This window comes from Coregonus clupeaformis, chromosome 36 (genome assembly GCF_020615455.1).
Source record: "Coregonus clupeaformis isolate EN_2021a chromosome 36, ASM2061545v1, whole genome shotgun sequence".
Classification (NCBI taxonomy): Eukaryota; Metazoa; Chordata; class Actinopteri; order Salmoniformes; family Salmonidae; genus Coregonus; species Coregonus clupeaformis.
The window spans coordinates 21,392,378-21,419,278 of NC_059227.1; the positions used below are offsets into that span (position 1 = coordinate 21,392,378).

Consider the following 26,901-nt stretch of genomic DNA (forward strand, 5'->3'; position numbering starts at 1 on the left):
GAGGGAGAGGGAGGGAGAGGGAGGGAGGGGAGCGAGGAGGGAGAGGGAGCGAGGGAGGGAGGGGGGAGAGAGGGAGGGAGAGAGAGAGCGGGAGGGAGGGGAGAGAGGGAAGGAGAGACGGAGGGAGGGAGGGAGGGAGGGAGGGAGAGAGGGAGGGAGCGGGAGAGAGGGAGAGAGGGAGAGAGGGAGGGAGGGAGAGAGAGAGGGAGGGAGAGGGAGAGAGGGATGGAGGGGAGAGAGGGAGGGAGAGGGAGAAAGGGAGGGAGGGGAGAGAGGGAGGGAGAGAGGGAGAAGAGAGAGGGAGAAGAGAGAGGGAGAAGAGAGAGGGAGGGAGAGAGGGAGAGAGGGAGGGAGAGGGAGAGGAGGGAGAGAGGGAGGGAGGGAGGGAGAGAGGGGAGAGAGGGAGGGAGAGGGAAAGAGGGCAATCCTCTGCAACTGTACTGCACTACTACTGTAGAAGTGCCATTTTGCAAGTGCCATCTTCTGTATCATGATAAAAAACACATCACTACTATAAAACAGTTTGTTCCAGTCTAGATAGATAGATAGATAGATGGCATCAGCTGGTCACATCTGAGTCCATTAGAGAAGCCTTGGTATTACCGGGACAGTAGACAACCTGGCCTAACAACAGGCTCTGTGTCTGGGTAGAACAACGTCCAATGTGCCTTGGGGCTCTGGAGCGATTTCATGCCCCCATAAGCAATGAACCACACACAGATCTCTCCTTTCTCCCTGGCAGGGCTCTAAATAAATAAATAAATCGTTGGTAGCACTAGTGCTCACAACTTCAAAAAGTTAGGAGCACCACATGAAATTTAGGAGCACCAGAAATAATTGTTTTAATTGATTGAGATACAGCCTATATTGGGCCTATATGAATTCTATCTACTTTTGAAGCACATGTTGTGCCCTAGAAACTCTCTTTAAAAAACGTCAGGTTTGTGATGGGAACATGCAAGATATCTGTCATTCATTCATTTCTATGATCATTGATCTCCTGAAGAAGCTATCCTGTTTCCTTTCTTTCTGTGCGACCAAATGTTTGCATATACTGGTAAAGTTACCAGGTTGTTAGCTAGCTAGTCAATGAGGTAACATGACTGAACAAAGAGTAAACAAATGGTTAACGACGTCGACGTGCGAGTGTTTTAGAACTGCACACAGCATGGTTTATGCAGTAGCAGTGCATGGGTAAAATCATTGTGGAAGCCAAGCTAGTAAAAACAAAACATATTATAACCTGTGTGTTGTGATAATTGCGTAGTTTGCTCTGTAACCTGTTAGTTCATATGCCTTGCCACCGTGATATATAGGCCTAAGGCCGAGACAATAAGAAGACACAGTGGCAGAATAAATTCAACCACACCTTTGTTTCATCACAAAACCAGAGAGCAACATCTGTCCGGTGGAGTCCACAATGTGATGAGTGTGATGGAAGGAGTCAGGTGCAGGAGGGTAATCACCGAATACAGAGTTTATTCCTTCGTTACACAAAATACGCTGGAATAGCGACAAACAAAACAGGCACAGGGGAAACTATCTACCCTGGCAATACACTGTAACGGTATCTCCATACAATCCATAGGCACAGGGGAAATATCTACCCTGGCAACAAAATAGTACGAGTAGCTCCACCAAGCTACACTACTCTCACATTCAAACAATCACCCCCAAGGACAAGGGGGCAGAGGGAACACGTATACACGGACTAATGAGGGGATAAGAACCAGGTGTGTGTGATTGACAAGACAAGACAAATGTGATGATGATAATTGGGGCGGCAGTGGTTAGTAAGCCGGTGACGACGAACGCCGAAGCCTGCCCGAACAAGGAGGGGAGGCAGCCTCGGCGGAAGTTGTGACACACAAAGCATATTGCATGTAACAAACAGTTACATGACCTACAGCATGTTCAACCAAGTTAATGTTTCCAACATTTTCGGCTACTAAACAACTATTGATTTAGAGCACCAGAGAGTAACCGCAAGTCGCAAAGAAAACAGCTGCCTCCACTATTCCAGCACCATTTCAACATGTCAGCATCATTAAATCACCTATGCTTAGTCTAATATAGTGACAACTAAAAGATTCCAAAAACGATTTAGTCCAATCAACGTAAGTTAAATATTATGTGGCTGTCCATGGTACTGATTTGTGTGTGTGTGTGTAAGTAGAAAAAATCATGTTGACTCACCCTACTTGTCTAATTTAGGAAAGGGCCATTTTTAGCTAGCTAGCTAGCCACCGGAGGACAACAACACAACGAGATGCAACAATTCAAGTTTCTTTCTGTCAATGATGTTTGGCTTGATGTGATGTGATTGGTGTGAAGCCAAATCCAAACAGGCTTGCCTTGACACTTTTTTTTGGTATGCCAGGACCATTTACAGTTGAGCTCACTCAGTTTAGCTCAACGCTGATTGTCTATTATTGTATCAAGGGAGACCAAATAGTCACTGGCTTCCCTTGCATTCAAAGTTACAGGTGGCAACAATATCATTCCACCACCCTTGTCTCCTGACCCACATGAATCACGGCAGCATTGGGGAACAACAGATACCCCCATCAGATCACACACAGCACTGTAACCCTATGCTGCTGTCAGAGAGAGAGGAGGGTGGGAGTGAGGGAGTGAGACAAAGCAATTATTTTCTGAACAATCACTTTTTTTCTCCCTCTGTGATTAAATGGCAGCACAAAGCCATGTCTCCTTTCATTAAAGTATATTTTTCCCTCGCTCTCTGTCTCTCTCTCACACACTCTGATACAGAAAGCTAGCTTTATTGTAATTTCAATGAAACAATTTAGCTCCCCCTCCCTTCCCTTTCTCTCCCTCAGCTGGGTAATGGCAGCTAGGTGGAGTGGTGTAATATGGAGAGACAGGCTCAGAAGAAAACAAATAAACGTTTAAAAACCCAGCCTCAAATGATAACTTTAATTTACTCAAAGACTAGGGATTGCTGGAATGTGGGAGTGTGAGTATGTGTCTCTCTGTGTGTGTGTGTGTGTGTGTGTGTGTGTGTGTGTGTGTGTGTGTGTGTGTGTGTGTGTGTGTGTGTGTGTGTGTGTGTGTGTGTGTGTGTGTGTGTACCAGGCGGCTATTTGGGGCCCACACGGTAAGTGCCACTATTGGGTTACCCACCAGATATTAAGCCCACCCTATACCAGTGTTAATTTTGCCAACAAAAAAAGTTATGAAACTATTCATCAAACACCTATGTTTCATTGGCAATTGAAGAGATAACTGATTAAATAGACCCAGAAAAAAAATAAAAAAATTGGTTGACAGAAACGACACGAGACAAAATTATCTCTGTGACTAAAATCTGACTAGTAAGTGGACTGGACAAGATTTTTGGAGAGATTTTCAGTGTTATTTGTTTGGTCCAATCAAAAGCATGCATGACATTAGCAGAATTGTAAGGCTTTCTCATTGCAATGTTGCAATGCTGGTATTGGTGGAAAATAAATACCATGCCCAGGTCATTCACTCACGAGTCACCTCTCTTCCCTGCAACCATTCTCCAATCTGCCGGCAACAAATCATTGATGCAAATAAAGGCACACACCACGGCTACTCTTCCGGTGGTACAAACTCCAGGTAGAAAAAGGGCCTACGTGACGTTTGGAGCCACTTTACTTAATGTGTCGATTCAAACAAGACCGAATGCAAATTTCCACAGGAGAAGACAGTGTTTGAACCCACAAGTTGACGGGGAAAAATACTACCAACCTCAAGAGACATCTGAAAGCACATCATCCCAATATATATTGCATTCGGAAAGTATTCAGAACCCTTGACTTTTTCCACATTTTGCTACGTTACAGCCTTATTCTAAAATGGATTCAATTGTTTGTTTGTTTTCATTAACCTACACACAATACCCCACAATGACAAAGCAAAAACATTTTTTTAGACATTTTTGCACATGTATTGAAAATATAAAACGTAAATATCACATTTACATAAGTATTCAGATCCTTTAGTCAGTCCTTTGTAGAAGCACTTTTGGCAGTGATTACAGCCTCAAGTCTTCTTGGGTATGACACTACAAGCTTGGCACACCTGTATTTGGGGAGTTTCTCCCATTCTTCTCTGCAGATCCTCTCAAGCTCTGTCAGGTTGGATGGGGAGCGTCGCTGCACAGCTATTTTCAGGTCTCTCCGGAAATGTTCGATCGGGTTCAAGTCCGGGCTCTGGCTGGGCCACTCAAGGACATTCAGAGACTTGTCCCGACGCCACTCCTGTGTTGTCTTGGCTGTGTGCTTAGGGTCATTGTCCTGTTGGAAGGTGAACATTCGCTCCAGTCTGAGGTCCTGAGCACTCTGGAGCAGGTTTTCATCAAGGATCTCTCTGTACTTTGCTCCGTTCAAATTTCCCTCGATCCTGACTAGTCTCCCAGTCCCTGCCGCTGAAAAACATCCCCACTGCATGATGCTGCCACCACCATGCTTCACTGTAGGGATGGTGCCAGGTTTCCTCTAGACGTGACGCTTGGCATTCAGGCCAAAGAGTTCAATCTTGGTTTCATCAGACCAGAGAATCTTGTTTCTCATGGTCTGAGAGTCCTTTAGGTGCCTTTTGGCAAACTCGAAGCGGGCTGTCATGTGCCTTTTACTGAGGAGTGGCTTCAGTCTGGCCACTCTACCATAAAGGCCTGATTGGTGGAGTGCTGCAGAGATGGTTGTCCTTCTGGAAGGTTCTCCCATCTCTACAGAGGAACTCTGGAACTCTGTCAGAGTGACCATTGGGTTCTTGGTCACCTCCCTGACCCAGGCCCTTCTCCCCCGATAGCTCAGTTTGGCCGGGCGGCCAGCTCTAGGAAGAGTCTTAATGGTGTTCTTGGGGACCTTCAACGCTGCAGAAATGTTTTGGTACCCTTCCCCAGATCGGTGCCTCAACACAATCCTGTCTCGAAGCGCTACGGACAATTCCTTCGACCTCATGGCTTTGTTTTTGCTCTGACATGCACTGTCAACTGTGGGACCTTTTTATATACACAGGTGTGTGCCTTTCCAAATCATGCCCAATCAATTGAATTTACCACAGGTGGACTTCAATCAAGTTGTAGAAACATCTCAAGGATGATCAATGGAAACAGGATGCACCTGAGCTCAATTTCGAGTCTCATAGCAAAGGGTCTGAATACTTATGTAAATGTGATTTTCAGTTTTTTTTTCTTTTATAAATTTGCAAACCTTTCTAAAAACCAGTTTTTGCTTTGTCATTATGGAGTATTGTGTGTAGATTGATGAGGGGAAAAAAACAATTTAATCAATTTTAGAATAAGGCTGTAACTCCACTAAATGTGGAAAAAGTCAAGGGGTCTGAATACTTTCCGAATGCACTCTATACGCTCAGGTAATAACAGATTGATAATGCTAGCTAGTTAGTTTGCTGCAACCTACCATACCACTACTTATGACATAACTTTGATTACAGTATAGCTACAGTATGTCAAGGGGAGTGGTTTTTGATCTGCTGCAGAGTAATGTGTTCTTCAGCCAACTTGGCTGTTGGGAAGAGAAACATGCAATAGGATGTTATGCAGAAAAATATGTTGGTAGGACATGTGCACATGGAAGTCAATGATTTCTGTTTACTATGTGATGTGAAGGGCCTCCCGAGTGGCACAGCAGTCTAAGGCACTGCATCGCAGTGTTGCGGCATCACTACAGCCTGGGGTTTGATCCCAGGCTGTGTCACAACCGGCCATGACCGGGAGTCCCATAGGGCGGCACACAATTGGCCCAGTGTCGTCCGGGTTAGGGGAGGGTTTGGCCAGGGGGGCTTTACTTGGCTCATCGCACCTGCAGGCTGACTTCGGTTGTCAGTTGAACAGTGTTTCCTCCGACACATTGGTGCAGCTGGCTTTCGGGTTAAGCGAGCGGATGTTAAGAAGCGTGGCTTGGCGGGTCATGTTTCAGAGGACGCATGACCTTCGCCTCTCCCGAGCCTATTGGGGAGTTTCAGCGATGAGACAAGATCGTAATCACGAAATTGGGGAGAAAATGAGGGTAAAAACTACTACAACATTTCTTCCATATACAGTATAGTTATTTTAAAAATAGTGATGTGACAAAAATATAAGGGCATTTAGTTTGACAATAACTAGACTAAATCATTATTCAAATGAAGACTTAATGATATTTTAGTAAAAATGACTAAGACTAAATCTAAAAAAAAAAGAATTCCAAAATGAACAATGCCCTATACCCATGCCATACCATTCATTCTACCCCCCATACCCCCATACCCCCTCCCCCAACCCCCCTTTTAACCCCAGCACCCACCAGTCTGTGTGTAATTAATCAAATATGAGAATGTCTAAGTGAAGCACTGGGGTGAGGGGGAGCACCACAGGAATTTACCAGGCAAGTAGAGGAGTGGAGCAGAGGCGACCTCAGCATTGCGTGACTTGTGCACATCACCCTGCAGAGCGTTACATCACCCCAGACCAGGGATTTAAAATGACACATTATTCAGACCATCACCATGGCGCCACAGACTCACAGTGCACAGACGCTACATAGAGGACTGGGAGGGAGGACTGGGAGGGAGGACTGGGAGAGAGGACTGGGAGAGAGGACTGGGAGAGAGGACTGGGAGAGAGAGAGAGAGAGAGAGAGAGAGAGAGAGAGAGAGAGAGAGAGAGAGAGAGAGAGAGATCATAGCCAGAGCGTGCATGCAAACACACACACACAGTGACAGGTTCAGAGGGGAAGGTAGTAACTTGAGGGTCATTAAAGGAGCCTGTGCTTCTTCTCACGGTTGGCCATGGTCTCGATCCTGCTCCTGCCCAGCAACACTTCCTGTTAAGCACTGCTCATTTCCTGTTTCATATAAACAAACCAGCTATAACTAGGAGGGGTGGACTGTATAGTCTCCAAGACATATGTAAAACGGGTGAATTGGGACTCGTAGCCACTACTGTTTGAGATGCACCATTATTACAATAGGCCTAAATACGGCAGCACAGTGAAACGTCTCTGCTTGTTAAAGCATGCTTGTTATTATGATTTAATTAATTAGAATAGATTGGACATACTGTAAGACCATGTGCCATGCGTAGAGGGAGTGCAACAAGAGACACACCCATCACCAGCCCCCTCATTTGGCTGGATGCAAAATGGTGAAGTGAGCAAAAACAAGTTGTCCCCCATAACACTTTTGCTCACCACAAGCAGAACCCTTGAAGTCTGCTGTAGCCTCTAATGAATGAAGATACACCTCCTACAGCTCTCTGTCTCTGCACTACTCTCCCATTGTTAGTCTCCATGACTCGATTCCATATTTTTGTTGTTGTTGCCATCGACAAAATGAAGATTCATTCCAAAATGGATGGCAAAAGTGTGAGTGTGTTCCCCATGTGTGCTCTGTGGAAGAGCCAAGCCTCAGATAGGATCTCACTAACATTCGCTCCCATCAACAATTGTCTCACACACTGTTTACACTACAGGTGGAAAACCTTATTCTGTGTGACAGAAACCGGGCACACACACACAGAGTAAGGTTTTCCACCTGTGCGTGCCAGTCTAACCACAACCCTGTCTTTAGTGTAATCAGTCTAACCACAACCCTGTCTGTAGTGTAATCAGTCTAACCACAACCCTGTCTGTAGTGTAATCAGTCTAACCACAACCCTGTCTGTAGTGTAATCAGTCTAACCACAACCCTGTCTGTAGTGTAATCAGTCTAACCACAACCCTGTCTGTAGTGTAATCAGTCTAACCACAACCCTGTCTGTAGTGTAATCAGTCTAACCACAACCCTGTCTTTAGTGTAATCAGTCTAACCACAACCCTGTCTTTAGTGTAATCAGTCTAACCACAACCCTGTCTTTAGTGTAATCAGTCTAACCACAACCCTGTCTTTAGTGTAATCAGTCTAACCACAACCCTGTCTTTAGTGTAATCAGTCTAACCACAACCCTGTCTTTAGTGTAATCAGTCTAACCACAACCCTGTCTTTAGTGTAATCAGTCTAACCACAACCCTGTCTTTAGTGTAATCAGTCTAACCACAACCCTGTCTTTAGTGTAATCAGTCTAACCACAACCCTGTCTTTAGTGTAATCAGTCTAACCACAACCCTGTCTTTAGTGTAATCAGTGTGTGAGACATGATGAGAGTGATTGTTAGTGAGATCCTATCTGAGGCTTGGCTCTTCCACAGAGCACACAGAGGGAACACACACACACCTTTGCCATCCATTTTGGAATGAATCTTCATTTTGGTTGATGGCAACAACAACAAAAATATGGAATCGAGTCATGGAGACTAACAATGGGAGAGTAGTGCAGAGACAGAGAGCTGTAGGAGGTGTATCTTCATTCATTAGAGGCTACAGTAGACTTCAAGGGTTCTGCTTGTGGTGAGCAGAAATGCTATGGGGGACAACTTGTTTTTGCTCACTTCACCATTTTGCATCCAGCCAAATTAGGGGGCTGGCAGTGTGTGTGTGTGTGTGTGTGTGTGTGAGTGTGTGAGTGTGAGAGAGAGAGAGAGAGAGAGAGAGAAAGAAAGAGCAAGAGCGAATGAGAAAAGGGGAGAGAGAGAGAGAGAGAGAGAGAGAGAGAGAGAGAGAGAGAGAGAGAGAGAGAGAGAGAGAGAGAGAGAGAGAGAGAGAGAAAGAGAGAGAGAGAATACAGTGTGAGAGGGTAGGCCTTCCCTTCAGCCAAGAACACGTTCTTAAAAATGTATACAGTGATCTGAATTAATCCAGAGAGCATTGAATAATTGAGAAGTAGCTTTGAACAGAGCAGATCAGTGTGACATGGGTTAGAATAGAGAGGATGGGGAACATTGCCCTGACAACTCGCACTAAATTCTTCCGCTGTTCTGTCGTTTGCTACATACTTTAGTCTGAGACTAAAGCCATCATTGTGGTGACGAGGGGCACGAGGGGTGTTGTACAAAACAAAGTAATCAGCGATTGGATCGTCTCTAACCAATCAAAGTATCAAAGCCAATGATGACATTTCAAACCACCGCTTTACCCATTTATGTTCTGGCCCAACCCATCAGTTTCTTGACCAATCAGATGGCCCCAAATGTGTTCGCATTCGTTGAAGGGTCGGGGAGGTACTCAGATCCAGACTCATTGCGAAGAAGAAACTAACGTCCAAGGGCATGGCGTTTGGCTGGAGAAAGGAGTCTGGGTTGCCAGGCAAGGGGAACATTACTGCACTGAACAGTAAAAATCATCCTTTTTAATGCACCCTTGTCAGTCAGTTCAAATTGCAACAAATGGGGGGACACTCACATGCACTGTACCCAGAGAGCGACCGAGCAAGAAAGAGAGAGAGAGGCATCAAACGGTCAGCTCTGTAAATGTCAAGCCCTCTCACTACCTGACCTGTCAATATGACCTCATCATCAGTAAGATCATTGTCCCCGCACCTCTTCAGCCATACACCATCACGACAACACAATGACATTATAGGCCTACTCTGCTACAGAAACAAAAGTAATTAACATAGATGTAAACTGTCAAATGCTAATGTAACATGCAGCTTGTCCCTGGGGCAGCCAATTAAACAGCACCATTGATTAGAATGTGAAATAGAAAGTGGGACTGTAATATAGATGCAGGTGCACTGTTCAGAGAGTGTGACACTATTCAGAGGAGAAGGAGAAAGAAGCCCTGGAGCAATTGGTTCCCATAACCTAGCGCCCCTACCCCCCTCAAAACACCCAGAGTCCCTTGTATTGGGGGTCACTGCCAAAGGGCAGCTGTAATACAGCAATTTGGAGCAAAGCTTGTTCATTTACTCTCTCTGCGCCAACCCCTCTCTTCTCCCTCCCCCTTTATTTATTTTGCTTCAATTCCTCCAGATTGGCAGTGTAAAGTCTTTAAGGAGTCTCGTGGATGGTGCTCCCACAGCCAGGTTGCATGCACATGCAAATCATAATTGTTCCAAACTAGTGGTTGGTTACATTTTCCTTACAATCTCATTATACCTATACTAGCCTCCCATATCATTGGTGGTTCTATGCTGCTGGTCTTACAGAAGCCATGACAATATGCTATCAACCTGTCACATTGCTAAATCACCACAGTGGCATTGCATTTCAATGCCTTTCTATAGAATAGACGTTAATTGTTAATGGCTGTCTCTATGACTCCAGACTGAAAGCCATCAGCCTGTCTTTTGTACACAGACACTGACAGCAGAGGGGTGCTGTCAGCACCATAACAACCTCCAAACCATACTCCCGTCCCGTCTTCACAGAGAGACATCCGATAAAGGCCTAATGGCTTTTGTTCATCCCCTTCTTTCATTTTTCTCCCTCCCTCGATCCCTCCCTCCCCAGTGGCATCCTCCTCCCTGTCTTGATAGGAGCACTAATCATTATGGGGCTGGAGAATCTACACATACAGCATGGAGAGGGAAGGGAAGTCCATTAAAATGATAATCACCATCTATCTCTGCTGGTTTATAGGGGTACGTTTTCATATACTGTATGCCCCCTGACCAAATGGAGGTTGTACTTCAAGAACGATGTTCCCTCCAGCTTAATACAGCATACACACACACAAAATTATCCTTGAAAGTGGAAACTAGGTGAGTGTGTGTGTGAGGTGTTTTCAAGATAATGAACATGTGTCTGTGCATGTCTGTGTGTGCTGGAATGTACTACACAGTACGCGTGAGAACTGGAACATTGGGTGGATTTCCTTATTTACATTTGTGTGTATCTGTGAGTTTGTATACGTGTGTTTATTTAGTAACAGTGGATGTGTATGTATATGTGTGTGTGCGTGTATGTGTGTGTGTGTGTGTATGTGTGTGTATTTATAGCCCTGCTCCACATCAGTGACATAACTGAGCCTGAGACTGGCCCTCTGCTCTGCAGCTGTTGAGGGGGGCTGGACTCTGAGCTGCCTGTTGCATCAGGCTTAAGTAACACAGGGGCCCAAAGTTCACTGGGGCAGCGCCAGGAACACACACACACAGACAAGCGCACACACACAGACAAACGCAAACACACACACACACACACACACACACACACACACACACACACACACACACACACACACACACACACACACACACACACACACTTAACTGCACTACAGGCATGTTTACAGGCCCTATTTTGGTCTCTCGCTCTCCCTTTCTTCTGCCATAGCTACCCTTGGCACACACTTCAACAGCAGCTCCAAACTTTGTGAAGTACCTCAACTCCTCCGTGGAGTTGAACGGAGACTAGAGCTTTTGAAATGAAACTCCGACTCGCTATGCATCGATACATCAAAAATGTACATTCATAAACCCTTACTGTGTACCTATCTTTGTCCTCTGTTGTTGCGTGCCTTTCTTTGTTTGCTGAGATCCAGACTTTATCAAATACAACCACCAACTGTTTCCTTGTTGAGATTCAATTGGCACGTGCACATTCGTGCTGAGTTGCCATCTTAGAGCAACAACAATGAGGAAACAGTCAGTGGTTGTATTTGATTAACGTTTTATTCAAAAGTATGGATTTCAACATAGCGACTTGAAGGAGTCAGAGGTTCATTTCAAAAACTCTAGTCTGCGCTGAACTCCATGGAGGAGTTGAGGTATTTGGCAACTCCAAACTAGACCTCTCCCTCCAGACAGGAGTCAAGCTGTTACATTCCCTGTGGAGCAACTAGAGTCTACCATGGAATTTGTTGCAAGAAAGACTGACTTCCAGTGGTGATTTTAGCATGTAAATCTTGGTGGGGCAAACAAAACAAAATATTTGTGGGATGCATGCCAGCAAAGCCACTACACAACACAACACTAAACAATACATTAATTGCACTAAAATGGTGCCAAACGGTGCCCACAAACTGTTAGGGCCTACATAAAGCTGTCCCAACGGCAGAGCTTTCTTTTCGGCACCATGGAGTGAATCCTTACCACCGCTACACCTGGCTATCAGTAGAGCCTTGCCTGGCAGCGAAACAGTTCATTCAGCCTCATTTACTGACATAGCTGATCTGGCTGACTTGCTTAAACAAATGTTATTTCTACTGACAATTGAGATGTACAAACTATGGCATAAGGGAATGATGAGCGGATAAGAGGCAATCCTTAATTTCGATTAAGACATTAATGAGTGAGCTAAGATGGACATAGTCAATATAACTATTTGTTCAGCACTTTTGAAATGTACAGCGACAGAATTCAGAACATGGGTCATTCTTACAGTATTCTCCCTGTACACCAAGTCAGAACCGTACGATAAATAAAGGGGGCATATAAGCAGACAATGAAAGCTCTTACAATATTAAATGATGACATTTCTCTAAAACAGGCTATAGGCTACATGTGCACCACCAAGTCCCCTGTAGCTCAGTTGGTAGAGCATGGCGCTTGCAACGCCAGGGTTGTGGGTTCGTTTCCCACGGGGGGCCAGTATGAAAGTGTATGCACTCACTAACTGTAAGTCGCTCTGGATAAGAGCATCTGCTAAATGACAAAAATGTAAATGTAAGTCAGAACAGTAGGCTAAATTATGAGGGGGAAAGGGACCCAATTATTAGGGTGAGGCACATGGGCTACTAACAGCTTACTACACAACATACACTTAGTATTACATAATTTATGCAGCAGCATACAATACATTTTTGGACTCACAGTTGTGCTGTACTCACTTGAACAGGAAAGTGGCGTGGCGGTCCTTTGTGTGGGCAAATTTTGTCATGAAACTTCGTCATCAAAGACTGGCATTCTCTGGATTTATGGGGCTTTCAAGACAACTGGGAACTCAGAAAAAAACAAGGTTGAACCATGACGTCAGTGATCTTCAGGTAGGAGCTCTAGAAAGAGACCCGAGTTCCCGACTTGGAATTCCGAGTTGGATGACCGTTCAAAACGTATTTTCCCAGTCTGAGCTCGTTTTTCCCCGAGTTCCCAGTGGTCTTGAACTCACTGAAGTCTGAGAATTCCCAGTTCCGAGTTCCCAGTTGTTTTGAACGCGGCAGAAGTCACGCTGGCTTGACAGCATGGCCAATGTATTCAACCTTTTCTGGCCCATGGTATTGCGTGTAGGGCTGTTGCGGTGACCGTATTACCGCCACACCGGCGGTCACGAGTCATGAAGGCAGTCAAATTCCACATGACTGTTTAGTCACGGAAATTAGGCTTCTCCAAGCTCTGATGCTGCTGCTGGTCATTAGTAACCTACCAAACTTGCTAACTACCTGGTACTCAGCACTCTATTGTCCCTCTAATCACTCTGACATCAATGCAAATGTATTTGAAAATCTAATCAAACACTTCATGAGAGCCCATGAGCTCATGTTGCGGAACATTTCTATAAGCTATGCAATTGCAGGAGAAAACAAGCCACTGTAAAAGCTGTCATCAAGGCAAAGGGTGGCTATTTGAAGAATCTCAAATATAAAATATATTTTGATTTGTTTAACACGTTTTTGGTTACTACATGATTCCATGTGTTATTTCATAGTTTTGATGTCTTCACTATTATTCTACAATGTAAAACATAGTAAAAATAAAGAAAAACCCTTGAATGAGTAGGTGTGTCCAAACTTCTGACTGGTAGTGTATTTTTTTCCCCAGGTGACAATCACAAGAGGAAATATCCCAAAAAGTGGTGCGTGCATATGTATTCACTCCCTTTGCTATGATCAATCAATCAATCAATCAATTTTATTTTATATAGCCCTTCTTACATCAGCTAATATCTCGAAGTGCTGTACAGAAACCCAGCCTAAAACCCCAAACAGCTAGTAATGCAGGTGTAGAAGCACGGTGGCTAGGAAAAACTCCCTAGAAAGGCGAAAACCTAGGAAGAAACCTAGAGAGGAACCAGGCTATGAGGGGTGGCCAGTCCTCTTCTGGCTGTGCCGGGTGGAGATTATAACAGAACCATGCCAAGATGTTCAAAAATGTTCTTAAGTGACAAGCATTGTCAAATAATAATCAGGAATAAATCTCAGTTGGCTTTTCATAGCCGATCATTAAGAGTTGAAAACAGCAGGTCTGGGACAGGTAGGGGTTCCATAACCGCAGGCAGAACAGTTGAAACTGGAATAGCAGCAAGGCCAGGCGGACTGGGGACAGCAAGGAGTCACCACGGCCGGTAGTCCCGACGTATGGTCCTAGGGCTCAGGTCTCTCAGTTGGCTTTTCATAGCCGATCATTAAGAGTTGAAAACAGCAGGTCTGGGACAGGTAGGGGTTTCGTAGCCGCAGGCAGAACAGTTGAAACTGGAATAGCAGCAAGGCCAGGCGGACTGGGGACAGCAAGGTGTCATCATGCCCGGTAGTCCTGACGTATGGTCCTAGGGCTCAGGTTCTCAGAGAGAAAGAGAGAACGAGAGAATTAGAGAGAGCATACTTAAATTCACACAGGACACTGGATAAGACAGGAGAAGTACTCCAGGTATAACCAACTAACCCCAGCCCCCGACACATAAACTACTGCAGCATAAATACTGGAGGCTGAGACAGGAGCGGTCCGGAGACACTGTGGCCCCATCCGAAGAAACCCCGGACAGGGCCAAACAGGAAGGATATAACCCCACCCACTCCGCCAAAGCACAGCCCCCGCACCACTAGAGGGATATCCCCAACCACCAACTTACAATCCTGAGACAAGGCCGAGTATAGCCCACAGAGGTCTCCACCACAGCACAAACCAAGGGGGGGCGCCAACCCAGACAGGAAGATCACGTCAGTAACTCAACCCACTCAAGTGACGCACCCCTCCCAGGGACGGCATGAAAGAGCACCAGCAAGCCAGTGACTCAGCCCCTGCAACAGGGTTAGAGGCAGAGAACCCCAGTGGAGAGGGGAACCGGCCTGGCAGAGACAGCAAGGGCTGTTCGTTGCTCCAGCCTTTCCGTTCACCTTCACACTCCTGGGCCAGACTACACTCAATCATATGACCTACTGAAGAGATAAGTCTTCAGTAAAGACTTAAAGGTTGAGACCGAGTCTGCGTCTCTCACATGGGTAGGCAGACTGTTCCATAAAAATGGAGATCTATAGGAGAAAGCCCTGCCTCCCGCTGTTTGCTTAGAAATTCTAGGGACAATTAGGAGGCCTGCGTCTTGTGACCGTAGCGTACGTATTGGTATGTACGGCAGGACCAACTCGGAAAGATAGGTAGGAGCAAGCCCATGTAACGCTTTATAGGTTAACAGTAAAACCTTGAAATCAGCCCTTGCCTTAACAGGAAGCCAGTGTAGGGAAGCTAGCACTGGGAGTAATATGATCAAATTTCTTGGTTCTAGTCAGGATTCTAGCAGCCGTATTTAGCACTAACTGAAGTTTATTTAGTGCTTTATCCGGGTAGCCGGAAAATAGAGCATTGCAGTAGTCTAACCTAGAAGTAACAAATGCATGGATTAATTTTTCTGCATCATTTTTGGACAGAAAATTTCTGATTTTTGCAATGTTACGTAGATGGAAAAAAGCTGTCCTTGAAACAGTCTTGATATGTTCGTCAAAAGAGAGATCAGGGTCAAGAGTAACGCCGAGGTCCTTCACAGTTTTATTTGAGACGACTTTACAACCATCAAGATGAATTGTCAGATTTAACAGAAGATCTCTTTGTTTCTTGGGACCTAGAACAAGCATCTCTGTTTTGTCCGAGTTTAAAAGTAAAAAGTTTTCAGCCATCCACTTCCTTATGTCTGAAACACAGGCTTCTAGCGAGGGCAATTTTGGGGCTTCACCATGTTTCATTGAAATGTACAGCTGTGTGTCATCCGCATAGCAGTGAAAGTTAACATTATGTTTTCGAATAACATCCCCAAGAGGTAAAATATATAGTGAAAACAATAGTGGTCCTAAAACGGAACCTTGAGGAACACCGAAATGTACAGTTGATTTGTCGGAGGACAGACCATTCACAGAGACAAACTGATATCTTTCCGACAGGTAGGATCTAAACCAGGCCAGAACTTGTCCGTGTAGACCAATTTGGGTTTCCAGTCTCTCCAAAAGAATGTGGTGATCGATGGTGTCAAAGGCAGCACTAAGGTCTAGTAGCACGAGGACAGATGCAGAGCCTCGGTCTGACGCCATTAAAAGGTCATTTACCACCTTCACAAGTGCAGTCTCAGTGCTATGATGGGGTCTAAAACCAGACTGAAGCATTTCGTATACATTGTTTGTCTTCAGAAAGGCAGTGAGTTGCTGCGCAACAGCTTTTTCTAAAATTTTTGAGAGGAATGGAAGATTCGATATAGGCCGATAGTTTTTTATATTTTCCGGGTCAAGGTTTGGCTTTTTCAAGAGAGGCTTTATCACTGCCACTTTTAGTGAGTTTGGTACACATCCGGTGGATAGAGAGCTGTTTATTATGTTCAACATAGGAGGGCCAAGCACAGGAAGCAGCTCCTTCAGCAGTTTAGTAGGAATAGGATCCAGTATGCAGCTTGAAGGTTTAGAGGCCATGATTATTTTCATCATTGTGTCAAGAGATATAGTACTAAAACACTTAAGTGTCTCTCCCGATCCCAGGCCCTCGCAGAGCTGTGCAGATCCATGACAGCTAAGCCCTGGAGGAATACGCAGATTCAAAGAGGAGTCCGTAATTTGCTTTCTAATGGTCATGATCTTTTCCTCAAAGAAGTTCATGAATTTATCACTGCTGAAGTGAAAGCCATCCTCTCTTGGGGAATGCTGCTTTTTAGTTAGCTTTGCAACAGTATCAAAAAGAAATTTTGGATTGTTCTTATTTTCCTCGATTAAGTTGGAAAAGTAGGATGATCGAGCAGCAGTGAGGGCTCTTCGGTACTGCACGGTACTGTCTTTCCAAGCTAGTCGGAAGACTTCCAGTTTGGTGTGGCGCCATTTCCGTTCCAATTTCCTGGAAGCTTGCTTCAAAGCTCGGGTATTTTCTGTATACCAGGGAGCTAGTTTCTTATGACAAATGTTTTTCGTTTTTAGGGGTGCAACTGCATCTAGGGTATTGCGCAAGGTTAAATTGAGTTCCTCAGTTAAGTGGTTAACTGATTTTTGTCCTCTGACGTCCTTGGGTAGGCAGAAGGAGTCTGGAAGGGCATCAATGAATTTTTGTGTTGTCTGAGAATTTATAGCACGACTTTTGATGCTCCTTGGTTGGGGTCTGAGCAGATTATTTGTTGCGATTGCAAACGTAATAAAATGGTGGTCCGATAGTCCAGGATTTTGTGGAAAAACATTAAGATCTACAACATTTATTCCATGGGACAAAACTAGGTCCAGAGTATGACTGTGGCAGTGAGTAGGTCCAGAGACATGTTGGACAAAACCCACTGAGTAGATAATGGCTCCGAAATACTTTTGGAGTGGGTCTGTGGACTTCTCCATGTGAATATTAAAATCACCAAAAATTAGAATATGATCTGCTATGACTACAAGGTCTGATAGGAATTCAGGAAACTCAGAGAGGAACGCTGTATATGGCCCAGGAGGCCTGTAAACAGTAGCTATAAAAAGTGATTGAGTAGGCTGCATAGATTTCATGACTAGAAGCTCAAAAGATGAAAACGCCATTTTTTTTTGTAAATTGAAATTTGCTATCGTAAATGTTAGCAACACCTCCGCCTTTGCGGGATGCACGGGAATATGGTCACTAGTGTAACCAGGAGGTGAGGCCTCATTTAACACAGCAAATTCATCAGGCTTAAGCCATGTTTCAGTCAGGCCAATCACATCAAGATTATGATCAGTGATTAGTTCATTGACTATGACTGCCTTTGAAGTGAGGGATCTAACATTAAGTAACCCTATTTTGAGATGTGAGGTATCACGATCTCTTTCAATAATGGCAGGAATGGAGGAGGTCTTTATCCTAATAAGATTGCTAGGGTGAACACCGCCATGTTTAGTTTTGCCCAACCTAGGTCGAGGCACAGACACAGTCTCAATGGGTATGGCTGAGCTGACTACACTGACTGTGCTATTGGCAGACTCCACTAAGCTGGCAGGTTGGCTAACAGCCTGCTGCCTGGCCTGCACCCTATTTCACTGTGGGGCTAGAGGAGTTAGAGCCCTATCTATGTTGGTAGATAAGAGGAGAGCACCCCTCCAGCTAGGATGGAGTCCGTCACTCCTCAGCAGGTCAGGCTTGGTCCTGTTTGTGGGTGAGTCCCAGAAAGAGGGCCAATTATCCACAAATGTTATCTTTTGGGAGGGGCAGAAAACAGTTTTCAACCAGCGATTAAGTGCTGAGACTCTGCTGTAGAGCTCGTCACTTCCCCTAACTGGGAGGGGGCCAGAGACAATTACTCGATGCCAACACATCTTTCTAGCTGATTTACACGCTGAAGCTATGTTGCACTTGGTGACCTCTGACTGTTTCATCCTAACATCGTTGGTGCCGACGTGGATAACAATATCTCTATACTCTCTACACTCGCCAGTTTTAGCTTTAGCCAGCACCATCTTTAGATTAGCCTTAACGTCGGTAGCCCTGCCCCTGGTAAACAGTGTATGATCGCTGGGTGATTCGTTTTAAGTCTAATACTGCGGGTAATGGAGTCGCCAATGACTAGGGTTTTCAATTTGTCAGAGCTAATGGTGGGAGCCTTCGGCGTCTCAGACCCCGTAACGGGAGGAGTAGAGACTAGAGAAGACTCAGACTCAGACTCCGACTCGCTACATAATGGGGAAAACCGGTTGAAGGTTTCTGTCGGCTGAATGAGCGACACCGGTTGAGCATTCCAACAGTATTTCCCTCCAGAAGCCATGAGAAAGTTGTCCGGCTGCGGGGACTGTGCGGGGGATTTATACTAACGTTACTGTCTGTACTTACTGGTGGCACAGACGCTGTTTCTTCCTTTCCTACACTGAAATTACCCTTGCCTAACGATTGCGTCTGAAGCTGGGCTTGTAGCACAGCTATTCTCGCCGTAAGGCGATCGTTCTCCTGTATATTATGAGTACAGCGACTGCAATTAGAAGAGATCATGTTAATGTTACTACTTAGCTTCGGCTGTTGAAGATGTTGATGAACCATGTCCAGATAAAGCGTCCGGAGTGAAAAAGTTGAATAAGGGAAAAAAGTTGCGATGGAAAAAAGGAAAATAACGTAAAGTTGGCAGCTAAAACGTACAGGAAAATGACTCTTCTGTCTCAGGATAAACGTCCGGGGTGAAAAAGTTTAACGAAAAAAGATGAGTGAGGACAAAACTAAAAAGTTGGTAAATTTGTTGAACACAGAGATTGATTAAACGTTTATTAAAAGTAAAACGTGAATAGTTTGGCAGGTAGCCAAGTAGCAAAAAACAGCACAGCAGCACGGAGACAATGCGGAAGCGAGACGGAAGTCACGTGAGTTTTCACCTGGTCATGTCTTGTGTGTCTTGTGTTGTACCGATGAGTGTCCGAACTAGCTCATTCCCACAGAAAACTGCCCCTAATATATATACTGAAGCCCCTAAATAAGATCTGGTACAACCAATTACCTTCATAAGTCACATAATTAGTTAAATAAAGTCCACCTGTGTGCAATCTAAGTGTCACATGATCTCAGTATATATACACCTGTTCTGAAAGGCCCCAGAGTCTGCAACACCACTAAGCAAGGGGCACCACCAAGCAAGCAGCACCATGAAGACCAAGGAGCTCTCCAAACAGGTCAGGGACAAAGTTGTGGAGAAGTACAGATCAGGGTTGGGTTATAAAAAAATATCTGAAACTTTGAACATCCCACGGAGCACCATTAAATCCATTATTAAAAAATGGAAAGAATATGTTACCACAACAAACCTGCCAAGAGAGGGCCGCCCACCAAATCTCACGGACCAGGCAAGGAGGGCATTAATCAGAGAGGCAACAAAGAGACCAAAGATAACCCTGAAGGAGCTGCAAAGCTCCACAGTGGAGATTGGAGTATCTGTCCATAGGACCACTTTAAGTCGTACACTCCACAGAGCTGGGCTTTACGGAAGAGTGGCCAGAAAAAAAACATTGCTTAAAGAAAAAAATAAGCAAACACGTTTGGTGTTCGCCAAAAGGCATGTGGGAGACTCCCCAAACATATCAGCTTTTTGGCCATCAAGGAAAATGATATGTCTGGCACAACCCCAACACCTCTCATCACCCCGAGAACACCATCCCCACAGTGAAGCATGGTGGTGGCAGCATCATGCTGTGGGGATGTTTTTCCTCGGCAGGGATTGGGAAACTGGTCAGAATTGAAGGAATGATGGATGGCACTAAATACAGGGAAATTCTTGAGGGAAACCTGTTTCAGTCTTCCAGAGATTTGAGACTGGGACGGAGGTTCACCTTCCAGCAGGACAATGACCCTAAACATCCTGCTAAAGTGACACCCGAGTGGTTTAAGGGGAAACATTTAAATGTCTTGGAATGGCCTAGTCAAAGCCCAGATCTCAATCCAATTGAGAATCTGTGGTATGACTTAAAGATTGCTGTACACCAGCGGAACCCATCCAACTTGAAGGAGCTGGAGCAGTTTTGCCTTGAAGAATGGGCAAAAATCCCAGTGGCTAGATGTGCCAAGCGTATAGAGACATACCCCAAGAGACTTGCAGCTGTAATTGCTGCAAGAGGTGGCTCTAAAAAGTATTGACTTTGGGGGGGTGAATAGTTTTGCACGCTCAAGTTCTGTTTTCATTTAAATTACAGGTTGTAATGCAACCAAATAGGATATACACCAAGGGGGAGGAATACTTTTGCAAGGCACTGTAATGTAAAGAAATAGCCTAAAGTTTATCAACATTTTAAGCTAAACGTTCTGATCTGTTGCATCAGCCACATTGCATTTAAAAAAAATGTTGATGCTAGTGGTTGTATTAATTTGGAATCTATCGCATCCCACAACTGTCGCAGACTATGTTTGGAAAAGTAATTTTTTCGCACAGAATAGGTCAACTTTTGTACTATGGGGGATAGTAGATTGACATAGGATAGAGCTTTTGCTGTTCGTTAGGCCTACTCATCTTGTTGGCTGACAAAAAGTAAATGTGGACAGTTCTTTCAAAATCTTCAATATGCACCTCGGAATTGGATAAGGACTCACGAAGTTGCGTCCCCGATGTGTCTGTCTTAACTTGTAACCTGTGAAAAAGACCCGATCATGTGTCGGAGAGCCATGTGAGTTAGAGACGCTTTGGATTGCACAGCACACTCAGGGAGAAGGGCACAACGCTGCACTCCGGGCCGCAAAAGGCATGGATTTTTTTAGGGTGCATTACGGCCACAAAGGGGATGCAGCCGTGAAATTTGAGGCATTATCAAGTGCTTGTCAAATTGTGAATGAGAGACTATTGGACTGTGTACAGCCTGCACAAAAAAAAACAAAGCAGAGCTCATGCCTTTCATGCGACTTTTTTCAAATCATCATTAGAGTCTCATCATGCAGCCTTACAATGTATTAAAAATCTAAACATATAGCCCAACGTTTGTAGAATAACTAAAGTTAGATGAATAACTCTAAATTAAGCATATAGGAGTACCTATTTCTTTGTTAACCGCTCAACACAGAATAGCCGCATGTGCGCACTCCCTCAAATCGTTTGGAGAAAATATTTATATTTTATTCAACTTTGTTCAATTGTATTCCTCATACTATAAAATAATATAAAATAATGCCGCAGAATTATAAGCAACTCTTGTCTGCTAAATGAACTAGTGTAGCCCACAGCCATTTGGCACAGCCACATAAGGACAACTCAGACTATGCTATTATTTTCTTCTGAAATAGACTACATTTTATTCATATCATACTTCTTTAGACCTGTCTAAAATAAATAATGGCTTTATTGTGAAGGTGTAGGCTATATTACATGGATTTATTATACTTTTAAAAATGGCTTGTAGGCTATGTGTGGAGACCCTGGAGATGCTAAATGTGTTTATGTTAATTCATGGTCAATTACCGTGAGACCGACAGCTATTTGCTTGACAATCACCAGCTGATGAAATTTCGTGACCGCTACAGCCCTAGTTGCGTGTGAATGTTTATCCTTTTAAGCTTGGAAAAGAGACCCTTAAACCCAGACTTGGACCACACAGCCTCTCCACTGAATAGCAGGGGAAGCAAAATAGGGATTGCTTTGCAACGCTTGCAGTTAGCCACTGATTCCTTCCAAACCACTCATTGTTGAATTTGCGATTTCCAACTTGTTGTGTAATGTTTATGTCCAATGGCTGATGAGCACCGATACGTTTTATCTAGAATTACTCTTCATATGACAAGGATTGAAAAGGATTTGCCAGTAGATTGTCAACGTGATGATGACTGCTTGTCTAGCTTGCTAACTAAGATTTTGAAAGTATGATGTAGACATGATCAGTCCAATCAAAGCTACGGTAGGTATAACGTGAATTGACGTCATTTTGTGGCCAATGACCTTGAGTCTTCTTCGATGGGCACTTCTAATGTAAATCTATGGCAGCACCCAAGGGGGCTTGAACTTTCAAGCTCTTCCTGTAGCCTTTGCGGCTTAGTGTCCCCATGATTGACAGAACACTAAGCCAATCACAGCGCAACTAGAGAAGATTACCAACCCCTACGCTCTGTATCTTCCGATGGCTGCCCCTCCACCACAGAAAGCACTGAGCTGGAGAATTTGTGGTATGACTTAAAGATTGCTGTACACCAGCGGAACCCATCCAACTTGAAGGAGCTGGAGCAGTTTTACCTTGAAGAATGGGCAAAAATCCCAGTGGCTAGATGTGCCAAGCTTATAGAGACATACCCAAAATAGTTATGCACGCTCAAGTTTTCTGTTTTTTTAAAAACTTATTTCTTGTTTGTTTCACAATAAAACATATTTTTCATCTTCAAAGTGGTAGGCATGGTGTGAAAATCAAATGATACAAACCCCCAAAAAATCAATTTTAATTCCAGGTTGTAAGGCAACAAAATAGGAAAAATGTAAAGGGGTGTGAATACTTTCGCAAGCCACTGTATCTCATTTGTATATGTTATTTGCAAACTTTGCCATGAAATGAGCAGCAGCAGTACAGAACCATCTCTAGACCAGCACATTCCTCACTCCCTAGACACGCAATTAAAGGGCCAGATGCATAATTAAAGGTGAATTACACTGAAAAATAAATGTGTTCGTTTTCTTCCAGACCTAAAAAAATTTGTCTTCTGATGTGATTTAACCATTGACATGGACTCAGAACATCCTATTTCGTTGTTTCTCTATGAACAATTGTAATTTTTAGAGTGAAAAATATATATTTAAAGAATTCTAAAACCAGGAAGAAATCACAGATTTGATATGGGCCCCCTTTAGAGTTGTTTATTAACCATTATTTTTACCATGTATATTAACAGAAAACATAGTGCACTACTTTCTATTGTACACTAAGGACCCGGGGAAGAGTTGCAGGGGAGAGGAGAAGAGAAGAATGTGCTAGAAAAAAAATTAGTAGCTTGTGACTTTATTTTTATTTTTAAGTAGCTCTCATGGTAGAAAATGTTGGAGACCCCTGATCTACATAATGCAAGTATGTTTTTTGGTACTCTATAGGCCTATGCATGTGTCAAGAGCATTGAATGGGAAAAATGTATAATTTATATCCTTCATCATAAGACATGACCCAGAGTCTGCTGAGTGATGTATGTCATTCAGTGAGAGGAGAGAAACCAACAGGGATTATTAGGATTTGCTGAGCAAATCTACTCAGCAAAGCCAGCTCTCCCACCTCACCTTTATGAAACCTAAGCTGACAAACTAACCGCTCTGACCTGAACCCCAATAGTCTGAGAGTGAAATCACAAACTGAAAGCAGGTGAAAACACCATGGTTGGCGTGAACACCTGCTAAAGGTGGTCTTTAGTTTCACTGGATGTTTTCCTAATGCCAGTAGCCATTCCGTGTTGATACCTTAAAGCTGGTGTCGTTGGTTGTTTTAAATTGAACTGCATTGGCCTGGCCGGCTGATTAATCTGTGTGATCGAAACGCAAAATGACAGAACTACAAAAGGGGATCATGTAGTAATGACATCTATGTTCCTGCATCTTCCAGTTTTTTTAATGTCCACTGAAACATGAGCACCCTACCCGCCAGACCCTCCATGCCCAAAATTCCATGAGCGGCACATAGGCCTACTCCAGCTGCCCCCTTTTCCCCCTGAGCACAGGTAACTCATCCCCTCCTGAGAATGTATGGCAATTTCGGCCAACGAGACAAGTTTCACGGGGCCCTGACACAGTGAGTTTCGATCCATGACACCATGTGTCCCATCCCTCGGCACTTTGTGACCATAGCGTCCCCATTGAAGGTAGTCTTACCCCAGGCTGTTCACCCGAGCTTGCAGCATTCCAAGTCGTCATGTAATTGCCCAATGGCAGTTTTAACAACCTTGGCAGTAGGCCTACAGTAGCCTACCTGACCCAGAAGATCGCAGGCATTAGCCTAAGATTTACGTAACAAATATATAACTATCATTCTGAACTGACAGTTGAACCACTTTTGGCGACCAGCAATGTTTTGTTCTTTACTATGAAATTGGGATTAATTGTAGGACTGTACAGTCTAATGATTTATGTAGCTTAGTGGTTAAGAGCGTTGTGCCAGTAACCGAAAGGTCGCTGGTTCTAATCCCCGAGCCGACTAGGTGAAAAATCTGCCGATGAGCCCAAGAGCAAGGCACTTAACCCTAATTGCTCCTGTAAGTCGCTCTGGATAAGAGCGTCTGCTAAATGACTAAAATGTAATTGTATCAATCTCTGTGCGTCATAAACGAATTTGATTCAAGTCTCTCTAAATAGGCTACAGACACAGTCCAGACTGGCTTGCTGATACAAAGTTACATATTTGTGACAGTTCACTCGAAGTTGAGTCACGCTCAATAGGGAAAGAGCGACAGAGAGAGAGAGTGTGTGGTGTGTGTATGTTTATAAACAAAGCCAGGGAACATCCAAAAGCACAAACTCTCGAGACATGTTGTTGTTTTGATGACAGGGGGAGGGAGGAGGGGGGAATGAATGAGGAGATGAGGAGAGCGTTTGTCGCTTACCTTCCACCCAGCCGAGCTGTTGCTGTCGCCTTTGTCTTTGAAGTACGGCACACATCTCACCATCCACTCATAAATCTGAGACAGAGTCAATCTCTTGTCTGGCGTGCTGCCTATGGCTTTGGTTATCAGGTCAGCATATGAGAGATTCCCCCACGCGTTCCTGCGCGACGAGGACTTCCGTGCGGTCTGCGCCCCCGGGCTGCTGGTGCTGAGTGCGCCAGAGGTGGCCGTGGGGGAGTGGGAGGGGAGCGGGGAGCCTCCGTTCTCCTGTTCGGACAGCAGTCCTTCGGCCGTAGGGCTGTTACTGTTCTGGTCGTCTGCTCCCAGGCTGGAGCTGGTGCCATTAACATTGATGGCCATGGAAGTGGCATGTTGTTCCTCTTCGTCATCCTCTTCCTCGGGTATAATGTCAGTTTCGTTGCTCTCTGGTTTCCCAGCATTGGACTCGGGTCGCGGCAACGGCCAGGTGCACGATCGTGGCCGTTTTTGTGGCTCGAAGTCTGGGTCTATGGCCACGTCCAACTCAGGGAGAAGGCTGGGGGCTGGAACCTCGGCCATCTCACCTTCAATCACTCGCACGTCCCTGCTGCCCGCTGATAGGGTCAGTAGATAAGTAGTGGAGAGCTAAGTAGTGGAGAGCTGTCAAAGTCGCATTCCATGAATGCGCGCCCCCGCCTTTGTTGCTTTTCCAGACCAGCAGTCCTCAAGGGTCACTATCAACTCCGCGCGAATTGAGAAAATCCTCTAGTAGCAAAAAGAGCACCGCTATGCTGATCAGGATCAATTTTAAACGTATTACTTGTGGACTATTATAAATGTCTTAGCACCATAACTAATAAACGAGTACTATTCTCCCTGGCTCCATAAGCAAGCCACAGCGACTTTACATTTGACAATCGCAACAGTTCAAAACGGGTTGCTGCATATTCGTCGTATTTCTCCTCGCCTGCATATTCGTGGTATTTCTCCTCGTCTGGAGCAATGGTAGTAATAACAGTACAGTGACTACAGTTCGTTCAAGAGTAATCTACTGTGTAGCACGAGTTCGTTCATCAATGAGCGGATTACACATTCCTTCCTTGCGCGTTCAAGATCAAAACCCGCACTGATGAAAGGTAACTGAATACACCAATTTGAAGCTCCTCGTCAATAGCCACGGAGAAACTGGTCAAACGTCATCACACTGAAGCTGTCTTACACGTATAAAAGCGTACAGTCACTGCGCGCTATGGTGATGGCTGCGATTAATTCCTGCATAGTCCTATCCCTCCTGTCATTGCTGTCATCTTGCCAAATTCACTTTCACTCTCAAGTCCTTTTTAATATTAGACTGGATACATGAAAGCTGCGTATTGTTGTCAGTGTGGATAGAAAAACGAAAAGGAACGGAAATGAGAATGATATCTCCGTTTCTCCAAAGTCGCCTTTACTGACTCCAAAGTCGCCTTTACTGACGAACGCAGCTCAGTTGGTATGGAAAACGAAACGCCACATCACACTCTAGGTTACAGTAGGCCCGATCTCTTCTGCTGCACACATACACACAAATCTATCTACTTAGCACATTCCGTCTTGTGACAGCCCTCAACAAGCTCAAAGTTATACAGCAACAGCAGCGATAGTGGTGGCTAGATAGACTAACGTTACCACCCCCATTGAAAAGGCCACCCCTTGGATCCCGTGGACGGGATCGCCTTTTAAAGAGACACCCTCCAAGGTACAGTAGCCTATGTGCGCACAGGCATATCTAGGCAAGCAGTGTGTGGAAGGGACATGTCTTGGCATGTTGAGGGATCCAGAAATAGACAGACAGATCATCAAAATATTATTTTACAATGATAAGAACACAAAGAAAATTCAACGGTGGATAGAGGACATTTACAGTTAATTCCAAATAATTATATTGCTCCTTTTGGAAATATAATTCATAGGTTAATGACAAAGGCTACATTATGA

General features: G+C 44.6%; 1 protein-coding gene across 1 annotated transcript in view; it reads right to left on the reverse strand.

The window, feature by feature from the left end:
- LOC121552566 (forkhead box protein O3) overlaps positions 1–26,639 on the reverse strand; it is a 55,448-nt gene extending 28,809 nt beyond the window's left edge. The window contains exon 1 of the mRNA XM_041865520.2: positions 24,946–26,639. Coding sequence (XP_041721454.1) covers positions 24,946–25,503 — 558 coding nt within the window. The 5' untranslated portion in view covers positions 25,504–26,639. The remainder of the gene's footprint in view (positions 1–24,945) is intronic.
- Between the last annotated feature and the right edge of the window lie 262 nt (positions 26,640–26,901).